At 51.3% G+C, this 12,446-nt stretch overlaps 1 protein-coding gene across 1 annotated transcript in view; it reads left to right on the plus strand.

Annotated features, from left to right (window-relative positions):
• SLC1A7 (solute carrier family 1 member 7) overlaps positions 1 to 12,446 on the plus strand; it is a 51,501-nt gene that overhangs the window by 36,164 nt on the left and 2,891 nt on the right. The window contains exons 4-8 of the mRNA XM_020871440.2: positions 1,644 to 1,686; positions 4,965 to 5,187; positions 8,656 to 8,755; positions 9,407 to 9,640; positions 11,969 to 12,163. Coding sequence (XP_020727099.2) covers positions 1,644 to 1,686; positions 4,965 to 5,187; positions 8,656 to 8,755; positions 9,407 to 9,640; positions 11,969 to 12,163 — 795 coding nt within the window. The remainder of the gene's footprint in view (positions 1 to 1,643; positions 1,687 to 4,964; positions 5,188 to 8,655; positions 8,756 to 9,406; positions 9,641 to 11,968; positions 12,164 to 12,446) is intronic.

Here is a 12,446-nt window from a genome sequence, read left to right on the forward strand (position 1 = left end):
TTCAAACTGTCTCCCAAACTTTGCTCAAATTCCTGTCCATTCAGTTGGTGATGCCATCCAACCATCTCATCCTCTGTCACCTTCTTCTCCTCTTGCCCTCAATCTTTCTCAGCATCAGAGTCTTTTCCAGTGAATCAGCTCTTCACATCAGGTGACCAAAATATTGGAGCTTCAACTTCAGCATCAGTCCCTTCAATGAATATTCAGGCTTGATTTCCTCTAGGATTGACTGGTTTGATCTCCTTGCAGTCCAAGGGACTCTCAAAAGTCTTGTCTAACACCATAGTTCAAAAGCATAAATTCTTCAGTGCTAGGCCTTCTTTATGATCCAACTCTCACATCCATATATGACTACTGGAAAAACCATAGCTTTGACTAGACAGACCTTTGTCAGCAGAGTGATGTCTCTGCTTTTTTAATACACTGTCTAGGTTTGTCAAAGCATTCTTTCCAGGTCTTTCAATTTCATCCACAGTCACCATCCACAGTGATTTTGAGATCACTGACCAACAAAATAAAATCTGTCACTGTTTCCACTTTTTTCCATCTATTTGCCATGAAGTGATGAAACCAGATGTCTTGATCTTAGTTTCTTGAATGTTGAGTTTTAAGCCAGATTTTTCACTCTCCTCTTTCACCTTCATCAAGAGTCTCTTTAGTTCCTCTCCTCTTTCTGCCATTAGAGTGTTATCATCTGCATATCTGAGGTTGTTGATATTTCTCCTGGCAATCTTGATTCCAGCTTGTGATTCATCCAGCCTGGCATTTTGCATAATATATTCTGCATATAAATTAAATAAACAAGGTGACGATATACAGCTTTGATCTACCCCTTGCACTGGAAGGCAAACTCCCAACCACTGGACCACCAGGGAAGTTCCAAGATCTAGTGTTTATTTTTCTGAATCATTGGTCAGCTATGCAGTTCTCTAGAATGGGTCCTTCCTTTCTTCACTGATTTGTGAAGCAACTTCTATCAAATATGAAATATTTAGATGTCCCAGCTTCTGTCTCCAAGTACAGGTTCAGTTACATTGATTTTTCTGCTGATGGCTGTCAGTATCTCACTGTTTTGAGAGTTGCATATTTATAGTATGTTTTCACATCTGGTATGACAGGACCCCCTCCTGCTTTAGAAGATGAAGGTTATGTTAATAAGAATAATGATCCTATTTATATGCCAGGTTCTATTTTGGGAGCCACAGATAAGATACAAATGATCAAGTCCCCCCTTCAAGGAGGCCAGTCAATGGGGAGGCAGACACCTGACTAGTGCCACAAGCAGCATGCTGGAGCTTAGGTAGCTATAGGGGAAGGGCCAAGGAGTCTGTCTGGAGCAGTTGCAAAAGGTTTGGTCTCTGTTTGACTGGTATAGGAATCAGCCAGAGAAGTAGGCAGGGCATTTCAGGCAGAAGGAACAGCAGTCAAAGGCCTGGAATTGGAAACGCATGCAGCATATTTTGGGAAGCATATGCAGTTGGTGTTGAAACCTGAACTCCTGAGATGGGAGTGATGGGAAGAGGTAAAACTGCAGGGGCAGGTGGGGCGGGGTTATGGAAGGCCTCCACTGCCAAAGGAGGTATTCAGGTGACCTCAAGGGCCCTCCTGTCCTGGAATTCTTCAATTATTGACTCTCTTCCCAGGAACATGTTCCCAGCCAACCTGGTGGAAGCCACATTCAAACAGGTGAGTGGGTCCCTGGGCGATGGAGGGTGGGCAGGCAGGGCCACCCTGGGCCCTGCTCGGCTGGTCAGTCTCCCTGTCTCTGGGGGTGGGAGGCTACAGGGGAGGAGCAGGGGGAGGACCTAGATCTTTAGAGCCTCCTGTGGCCGTACCCCTGCCCTGGGTTCTGACTTTTCACAAGGAAGAATTATGAGGGGAGAAGGAAGCCCCCACTGAGTGCCGGCTCCACCCTCGATCACGCCCACGCTCACGCACAGGATCTCGCTCAGTCCTCACAATAACCCTACCCTGGGCTAGGACCAGAACAGCTCCTGGATGAGGAAACTGAGACTCAGAAGGGTTAAAGGGTTTGCCCAAGGTTAAATCACTAGTAAATGGCAGAACTAGTAGGCGAACCCAGGCCTGTTGGCATCAAAGCCTGTTTTCTCTTTCTTTTTAAAATAATCCTTTCGTCCTAATAAAAACAGTAATAACACTCACTGTAAAGTATTAGGGAAATACTACAATAAATAAGTGAAATTCATTCAGTTGTGTCTGACTCTTTGTGACCCCATGGACTGTAGCCTGCCAGGTTCCTCTGTCCATGGAATTCTGTAGGCCAGAATACTGGAGTGGGTAGCTGTTCCCTTTTCAAGGGGATCTTCCCAACCCAGGGGTTGAACCCAGGTCTCCTGCATTGCAGGAAGATTCTTTACTATCTAAGCCACAAGGGAAGCCCAAGAATACTGGCGTGGATAGCCTATCCTTTCTCCAGGGGATCTTCCTGGGGTCTGATCAAACTGGGGTCTTCTGCATTGCAGGGAGGCCCAAAGCAGAGGATAAAAATCACTTGTAGTTCCAAGACCTAGCAATAGTGATAGTAGAAGTTATGCTTCTAGTCTTTTTTTCTCTGCAGAAATGTTTTTAAAAATAAAATTAGGATCATAGTACACACACAGTGTGCATCTTGCTTTTTTTCCCCCACTCCCATTATATCATGAGCACTTTACATGGTTATTAATGTTTCTTAAAAATACAAGTCATGTACGGATGAGAGAGTTGGACCGTAAAGAAGGCTGAATGCTAAAGAATTGATGCTTTCAAGCTGTGATGTTGGAGAGGACTTTTGAGAATCCCTTGAACTTCAAGGAGATCAAACCAGTTAATCCTAAAGGAAATCAATCCTGAATATTCACTGGAAGGACTGATGCTGAAGCTGAAGTTCCAATACTTTGTCCACCTGATGGGAAGAGCCGACTCATTGGAAAAGACCCTGATGCTTGGAAAGATTGAAGGCAGGAGGAGAAGTGAGACAGAAGAGGAGATGGTTGGATGGCATCACTGACTCAATGGACATGAGTTTGAGCAAGCTCCGGGAGATGGTGAAGGACGGGGAAGCCTGGTGTGCTGCAGTCCATGGAGTCACAAAGAGTCAGACAGGACTGAGCGACTGAACAACAACAAAAAATACAGTGCTTAGTGATGATGCCACAGCCTGATGTAAGCCTAGGCTGTAATTTATTTACCTATTTCTCCTTTTGGTTGTTTACCAAAACAGCCTTGCTGTTATTCAGTCACTAAGTAATGTTTGACTCTGTACCCCATGGAGTGTAACACACCAGGCTCCTCTGTCCTCCACTATCTCCCAGAGTTCACTCAAATTTATGTCACTGAGTTAGTGATGCTATCTAACCATCTTATCTTCTGCTGCCTCCTTTTCCTTCTGCCTTCAGTCTTTCCCAGTATCAGGGTCTTTTCCAGTGAGTTGGCTCTTCACATCAAGTGGCTAAAGAATTGGAACTTATGAATATTCAGGGTCAGTTTCCAACAACCCTGTACACCAATCTTGATGTGCACTTCTAATAATTTCCCTTCTAAAATGTCAGTCTGTTGGCTGACTCAGTCCAACAAGCATTTCCTGATCTTCCCTGTGGTGGGCCCTGTATTGAGCCTGGAGACACACGAGAGGTGGTTGAGAGATGGAGGAGGGCTCCAAAATAAGGAGCTGTGAAAGCTTGAGCTAATCACTGTATCTTCCCTAACCTCTTGTGTCTTCATCTATGAAATGAGCCAAGTAGTGGAGGGCCCTGAATGCTAGGCTAGGGAGTTTGGATATTATTCCAACAGCGATGGGCAATTACTGAAGACGTGAGACAGAAAGAGAACATTGCTCTACTTTCTACCGCATCTGGAATGCCCTTTATCTTTTGGCGAACTCCTGCCCATCCTTCAAGAATCAGCACCTGGCACAGAGTGTTCAACACTGGGATGATGATGGTGGTTATAATGGTGATGGTGGTGGTAGTGATAATAGCAGTAATGGTTACAAAGGCTTACCATGTGCCAGGCACTACTGCCAGCACTTTACATATATCATCTCATTTAACCTAATGAGGTAAGTAACTATTAAGACCCCACTTTACAGATGAGGGAACTGAAGCATTGAAATTTTATGTCTATTTCCTGAGTGGTTCCTTTTCTCCACCCACCCCCAGAAACTTTGCTTTATTGATACTTGGTGTTAGGAAGATAGGAGCCCTTGTTTGTGCTCATAGGACCTGAGGAATGAGAAGAAAAGACTTGGAAATGTCCTGGGGGCTGAGGAAGAGAGGTAGGTGACTCAGTCACTCAGTTCTCCCCAGCTGGCATCTCATCTCATCAAGAAAGCTTGGGGCAAACTAAGCTTTCCTAACAGAAGGTCCAAGTTTCCTTCAGTGGAAGGCAGAGCTAGCTGGCTGTTAGGCAGATGGACAGTGGATTGCTGAAAGAGGATAAACAGGTGAATGGAGGATTATCCAGGTAGATTATCTGTGTAGGAGATGGATGGATGGTTAGAGAGGGTCCCAGCCAAGTGGCGCTAGTGGTAAAGAACGTCAATGCAAGAGATTTAATCCCTGGGTTTGGGAAGATCCCCTGGAGAAGGGCATGGCAACCTGCTGCAGTATTCTTGCCTGGAGAATTCCATGGTCAGAGGAGCCTGGCGGGCTACAGTCCACAGGGTCTCACAGAGTTGGGCATGACTGAAGTGACTTATCACAGGTAGGTGTAATGATGCACAGAAAGAAGAGGGGAGGAGGGATGGAGGGAGGTGTGCCCGGGGTAGTGTGTGGATGACCAAACAAATCTCAGTTTTGTTTTTTGGTAAAATATTGATAATAACCCCTGTTGTGCCTATGTCACAGGGTTACTGTCAATCATGTAGTTCATGAGTGGATACAGATGTGCTTTCAAGATGTTCTTATTATTGTTGTTGATATTACGCTTGGTCCTGACTCATTCCTGGTTGGGGTGTTGCCCACCAGTATCGCACCAAGACCACCCCCGTTGTCAAGTCCCCCAAGGTGGCGTCAGAGGAGGCCCCTTCTCGGCGGATCCTCATCTATGGGGTCCAGGAGGAGAATGGCTCTCATGTGCAGAACTTCGCCCTGGACCTGACACCCCCACCAGAGGTCGTTTACAAGTCAGAGCCTGGCACCAGCGATGGCATGAACGTGCTGGGCATCGTCATCTTCTCTGCCACCATGGGTATGTGCTGCCCACCACCCCGGGAAGCCCTGGAGCCTGGCCCTCCTTGCATTTACCCCTCCCTACATCCCGTGTCCAGTAACCTGAATAGCCTGGAGCCTCCCCATCTTCCAGGAGGTTCCTTCCTTTCCTTTTCCGAGGAAGTGACTCAAGTCCCTATTCCATTACCCAGGGGCAAGGGGTTGTCCCTAGCCCTCCCCGAGTTGGAGCTGCTGTTCCTCACTGGGACTTCCCCGTCCCTGGGTGCTATTTGCCTCCAGGAGTGTTGGTCCTCCCTCTGAGAAGGCCATGCCTCTAATCTTGCCAGCAGCTATTTGTTTAAAGCCCTCATTCTTCCCTTCCACCCTCAACCACAGGGTTTTCTCAGTAGCCACCTCTCTCTGCAGACCTGTCTGTGCCATTTCTGGGGGCCTGTGACCATACCCTTTCCTTTGCTGGGTCTCCAAGGCCCACCACAGTCTACTTACCATGAAGCTGGTGATGTTTAACTTGCACAGGTCCCTTCTAAGGCCTGTATCTTTTTTCCTTTTTAAAATTTTATATTCTTTTTCTTGAAGAAGGCTCCAAACTGTGCAAGCTTCAGATCCTACAAAATCTCTGGATATGCCTCTGCCTGCAGCATCCCTCCCTTGACACCCCCACCGACATATGCACACAGCCTTCTTCCTTCTTTGGTAGTGGTGGTTTGTCACTAAGTCACGTCCAGCTCTTGCCACCCCAAGGACTGTAGCCCACCAGGCTGCTTTGTCCATGGAGTTTTCCAGGCAAGATTGCTGGAGTGGGTTGCCATTTCCTTTTCCAGGCGATATTTCCAACCAAGGGTTGAACCCGCATCTCCTGCATTGCAGGCAGATTCTTTACCAACTGAGCTACCGTGAAGTCCTCTTTCTTTTTTAGAGTCTAGGAATTCCTAACCCCTCCACAACTATCTAGCTTGTCAGTCACACCTCGTCTTTCTAGGTCATGCCAAGGGTCACCAGGAGCCTCACTATAAAATCCTATCAGCCCCTTCCCCACACTGCCTCAGCCCTGGGCCGAGTGGAGGGCTCTCCAGCTTCCAACTCCTACACAGGTTTTCTTCTCAAGTGGAAATTCTCCTGTCTTTTTGGTCTCTTAGGCAGGAACTTGGGGTTACTTTATACTTTGCCCTCTGCTTTAGCTCATACCCAAATCCCACCAGGTCTGCCTCTGAAGTCTCTCCAGCCTCTGCATTTCCTTCTGCCCACTGACCCAGCCAAGGCCGTCTTCATCTCTCACCTGGTTTCTGGAAAAACTGCCCCAAGAGTCCCCTGTCCTTGTGTGTCCTCCTCACAGGGTCGTCGAGTCCCCACGTAAAGCCTCCACTGGCTCCACTGTCCTCGGAGAGGGGTCCAAACACCACATGACCTACAGAGCCTGTGAGCTCAGGCCAGGCTGCCGCTCTCGGCCGCTCACTTCCCCAGCCCGTCGGTTCCTGGAAGGCGCCTCCCTCGGCCAGGCTGCTCCTGCCCTTCCCTCTCCACTACACTTTTCTCATCCCTGAGGGAGCTCAGTATAAGCGTCCCATCCTGGGGAAAAGTCTAACAGTCAGGTTAGACTGTTAGGTGCCCTGTGTTACTCCCTAAATGTTTGATCTAATACAACTGCCTACTTGTTAGCGTGGCTGTTTAATGCCTGCGTGGCAGCTGTGTATCCATGCAGGCAGAGACAGGTCTTGGTCTCCATGTAGCCCCACAGCCACCATGTGACTGGTTAGAGCAGGTGCTCGGTAGGTGAACTTCAGATCAGATGAATGACAGTGGTTAATGGAGCTCTTTTCATCCTGGTCAAAAGACCAGGCAGGCACACAGAGGGGCCAGCACCTCAGAGACCCCAGAGTATGAGAGGACGGTGTTAGGAAGCATCCTCAGCACATCTGATAATCTGTCCCCCGCCCTGGACTTTCTTCCTCTTCCCCAGCCACCACCGCTCTCTTAGGGCTGGGAACATACAAAAAGGACATCTATTAGCAGAACTAAAGAAAACTTGGAGACCCTTTACTTCATTTCACTGTTTACTGAGCACATGACACTGTCCACGTGTCAGTGACTATTTTTTGTGTGTCCTCAACTCTAGCCGTGCCGACGTCTCTGTGTACCCCCACCTGAGTGTGGGTGAGCACTCCTGCGCAGCTGCCCCCCTCACTGCAGCCTCCTTCCCCGTCTTCTCCCTGGTGTTGGGATGAGGCTGATGCTAAGGTGGCATTGGCCTTGCTTGTGGGAGGAAGCCACTGCCACCCTACGCATCCCATGTACAGTTGCTCTAAGCCAAGCAGAGCCTGTGGGTGGAACAGGGAGCTTGATGAGGAGCAGGAATAGCTGGGAACCTGGCTCTGAGTTCAGCCAGGCTTCCACAGGCCAGGTGGACAGAGCTGGGCCCAGTGTCACCTGCCTCTCTGGCCTTTCCTGCCCACCCCAGCAGGACCCCACCACTCCCCTTCCCTGTGGTAGCTGCTCCCTGTTCAGCATGGGTTCGGGGCATCCCGGGCAGGGAAAGAGCTCATCTCTAGGGTCCCAGAGGCCAGGATTCAGATCCTGCCCCTCACCGGCTGAGTCAGTAGGTGAACCTCTTGGACACGGCAACAGTAAGCTCCGTGAAGGCAGACACAGAGTGTATTATGTTCTTGTGTCACCAGTGGGAGAGCAGTTGCTTGTCACTGTTCCAGGAGTGACCTAACTGTGGTTACCTGCATGAGCTCAGAACCCCAAGGGGAGGGTGACAGGGGCTTCGGAAGAAGCTTCATCATTCATTCCCTTGTTCATTCATTCATTCAATGATAAGTTGCCTTCATGGGTTAACTTTCTATTGGAGGAGACAGAACAATACAACAGATGAGTGTTGTAATAAGTGATATGAGGGGATCAGAAAGAGATGGGTGAAAGAATAAATGGGGAGTCTGCCAAGGGGGAGTTGGGGGGGCAGGCCTCCAGGCTAGGGCTTCAGGCATCAGGAACTGAATGGACAAAGGCCCCACCACAGCCAAGAGCTTGATGTAGTCTAGAAACGTGAAGAAGGAGTGAGTGAGGAAGGGAAAGCAGGGCCAGACAGAGGCGGGAGTTAGAGACATGGCCAGGTCAAGTGGGGCCTGAACCAGGGTGGGAGGGGTGGGGTGTTAGTTATGGTCTATGTGCAGGAAAGTCAGTTGGGGGTGTTGGCAGGGAGCATTTTTATCTTTAGAAGGTGGCACATGCTGCTGGGTGGAGAGGAGGAAGAGATAGAAGCACTGTGGGAAGGTCACAGCCCTCTCCAGCAGGGAGGCCAGGAAGGGAGGGGAGGTAGGGGGGAAGCGCTGGGTGGCAGAGACTGCTGGGCAGTCCGCCAGGCGCTGAGATCTGTGTGTGCCCGTGGTCTGTCCGTGCCTGGCCACAGCATGTGTTGGCTCACACAGGTGTCATGCGGTCTGCCTCCCTCTGCCAGATCTGTCATTTGCTGTGTCCCTGCCCCCCGCAGGCATCATGCTGGGCCGCATGGGTGACAGCGGGGCCCCGCTGGTCAGCTTCTGCCAGTGCCTCAATGAGTCCGTCATGAAGATCGTGGCCGTGGCTGTGTGGTGAGCCTCGTCGTGGGGGTCAAGGGCAGACTCCTACGCACTCAGCCCCGTTTCAGCCCTGCCCTAGGCAGCTGGAGGGGCCCCGTGGTCCCAAAGGAATGAGCAGAAAGCTGGGCACAGGAGGATACCCCCAGCCCTGACCAGGCCAAGTTCCAGCCCTGGGCCTGCCATTTCTGGCCCCATCAGGCCCATTGGAGGCAAATCAAGAGCTAATCAGCCTGGTCCTGACCTCTGTTTCCCCATCTCTTGGGGCCTCATTAGCTCAGCTTTTGGAGAAAGGAGACACTGGAAGTGACAACCAGCTGCCACTCCTTGGCTCAGAGTTCAGACCTTAGGAATCTTCTAGTCCGACCCAGCACAGTGAGATGAGAAAAGGCAGAGGCCTGCCAAAGTCAGCCATAGAGACTGTCTCATTGCTGGGCTGAAATGTGGAACTGCAGAGGAAGGCAGAAGGGTAAAGACTGCATGGCTGGACTGGTTAAGGGGGCATTAGTGACATCATATGCCAGGTACTTGGGTACATAGTCACATTCTATCCTCATAAGAGTCCTGGAAGGCTCAGGGCAGTCAGGCCCAGCAGTGATACAGTGCCTGGGACCTCCCACGGTCTTTGCCTGCCTGGTGCTAAGCCGGCTGCCCTGCCTACCTCAGGTACTTCCCCTTTGGCATCGTGTTCCTCATCGCTGGCAAGATCCTGGAGATGGACAACCCCACAACCGTAGGAAAGAAGCTGGGCTTTTATGCAGTCACCGTGGTGTGTGGGCTGGTGGTCCATGGCCTCTTCATCCTGCCCCTGCTCTACTTCTTCATCACCAAAAAGAACCCCATCGTCTTCATCCGCGGCATCCTCCAGGCCCTGCTCATCGCACTGGCCACCTCCTCCAGGTAGCCCTGGGCAGTGAAAGTGTCAGGGAAGAGACCATGGCTGAAAGCTATCCTTCTGTCCAGCCATCATTTGTCTGTAGCCATGGAACCATGGAACGTGTCCATGTGACCTACTTCACAAACTTGGGGGAGGATTTGCTAACAAGACCTATTCTTGAAATGCTTGAGCCCCTACCTTCCCGAATGGCAGCAAGCCCTCCTCCACATCCCCAGTGTTCCCCCAGTCCACATGGAGGTTGGCGTCCGCGTGCCAGGGGCCGGCAGAGCTGAAGAGTGATGAGTCTGCGGTCTCTGCTGCCTTTCATGGCCACGAGGTGCTTCTGCTGGAGCCAGGCCCTCTGCTCTTCAGGGACTTTGCCTGTTTACTGTCACTGGCAGGTAGCCCTGTCACAGCGCTGGCAGTGTCTCTAGACAGTGGGAATTTGAGTCATGATTCCATTACCCACTAGCTCTCTGACTGCGGGCAAGTCACTCCACCTCCCTGGGTGGTGGGATTAGTTTCCTCATGTACAGACCGGGATCACTGTGGCCTCTGGCATGTAGAGTTGCTGTGTGATTAGTGGAGATAACCCACTAAGGCCATTCTGGGCTTGGTGAAGCAACACCTGACCTCAAGCATCCCAGACCACAGCTGAGTGCAGAAGACCCAGGGGGATGAAGTCATGCAAACTCTGCTGTTGAGTGAGGAGAAGGGAAGGAGGCGGTCACTTACTGGGCATCTAACCCTGTGAAGAAAGAGTGGTTCTCCCCACAGTGAGTGTCCAAGCTCTACATGGAGGAAGTCTCCTAAACTTAAGCCCATGTCTCTGGCCTCAAAGGCCTGGCTCTTCCGTCCATCCCTCACTGCCTTCTCTTCCCTAGGCCTCAGTCTCCCGGTCTGTAAAATGGGAATAAGGGCCACCACAGACCTCCTTCCCCAGCAGCCACATAACCTGCCCTTGGCAGCAGAAGCACCTCATTCAGGACTCAGGAGGAGCAGAACCAGTGAGGAAAAGTCCTAGAAGCCTTGTCTGGGAACCCCAGCCAGGGAAGAGGGACGAGGCGAGAGGGAAAGATGAAGCCCCAAGCAGCTGCTGGCCCCCATGTCACTGGTGAAGCCCTACCAGCACCGGCAGCCCTCGCTGTTTCCTGTTAGCAGGAACCACAGCCTCGGGCCCAGCATGCCTGGGGCCCATGAGAGGCTCTGGCAAATGTACCTGGGCCTCCCAGGCAGTGACCTGTGGGGGAGTAAGGACTGTGGGGCTACGGAAACCTGAATTTCAGGCCCAGCACTGCTACTGGGAGCTCAGAAACAACGCAGCTACAAGAGCAAGGGCTACCATTGGTTGAGTACCTACGATGGGTGCTTGCCATGTCGCTAAATCGTGTCCGACTCTCTGTGATCCTATGGACTGTAGCCCGCCAGGATCCTCTGTTCACGGAATTCTCCAGGCAAGAATACTGGAGTGGGTTGCCACACCCTCCTCAAGGGGATGGGATCGAACCTGGGCCTCCTGCATTGCAGGCAAATTCTTTACTGTCTGAACCACCAGGGAAGTGACGTGAAAGTCGCTCAGTCATGTCCGACTATTTGTGACCCCATGGACTATGTAGTCTATGGAATTCTCTAGGCCAGAATACTAGAGTGGGTAGCCTTTCCCTTCTCCAAGGGATCTTCCCAACCCAGGGTTCGAATCTAGGTCTACCACCTTGCAGGCAGATTCTTTACCAGCTGAGCCACAAGGGAAGCCTGAACCACCAGGGAGGCCACCTACAATATATAGACGCTATTCTAAGCAATCTCTTGTTGAATACTCCTAATAACTCCATAGTGTACCGATTGTTTGGGACAAGGAAACTATGGCACGTACAGGTTGAGGAAGGGCCAAGGCCACTAAGTTAGTGGGAAGCTGGAATCTGAAGCCACTGCTCGTACCCAGAGCCCTGCTGCTGACCACTTCATCTCCACTTTGCACGGTTGGTCATTTGACGTGGCGTCAGCCCCTCCTCCCCTCTGGGCTTCATTTCTTCACCTGTTAAAGGAGCTCCAAACCTTCCTAGCAGGAAGCCATGAGGTGTAAAGCACAGCGCCTGGCACATAGTAGGTGCTCTGCTGGTGGGCACTCCCTTCCTGACCAGTGTGCCCAGGGGTTCTCTAAAGTTCTGAACCTGGGCAAGTCTGGCCACATGACCATTTAAAAGCCCCTTCAGTCTGTTCTCCACCCTAGATGGGCCAGCTGCCTGGCACTGGGGGCGAGGGGAGCTTCTGTTACTGACCAGCTGGCAACCTGGGGGCCCTGACCACCCTGGAGGAGGGTGATGGGCAGACACTGGTCCTTCTACCCACAGCTCAGCCACACTGCCCATCACCTTTAAGTGCCTGCTGGAGAACAACCACATCGACCGGCGCATTGCCCGCTTCGTGCTGCCCGTGGGCGCCACCATCAACATGGATGGCACCGCACTCTACGAGGCTGTGGCTGCCATCTTCATTGCCCAGGTCAACAACTATGAGCTGGACTTCGGCCAGATCATCACCATCAGGTGTGCTCCTGACACCCTGCACCCGGTGTGGATTGGGGATGGCTGCTCTGGAAGGGCTTTCGGGAGTCTTGAGCTCCCATATCTCATGTGGTCTCTGAGGTCCAGAGAGGGCAAGGGGCTCATTCCAGGTCACATAGCAAGTCAGTGCTGGGGTCTCATGATTCAGGGCACCAGGCTCCTTCCCCAGTGCCGCCCTGCAGATAGGGAGCTCTGAGCAACCTGGGAAGCTAGGTCCCAGAGGAGGGCCTGCAGTGGGGACATACATAGGCAGGCACAGGGCAAG

The sequence above is a fragment of the Odocoileus virginianus genome, chromosome 5 (genome assembly GCF_023699985.2).
Source record: "Odocoileus virginianus isolate 20LAN1187 ecotype Illinois chromosome 5, Ovbor_1.2, whole genome shotgun sequence".
Lineage (NCBI taxonomy): Eukaryota > Metazoa > Chordata > Mammalia > Artiodactyla > Cervidae > Odocoileus > Odocoileus virginianus.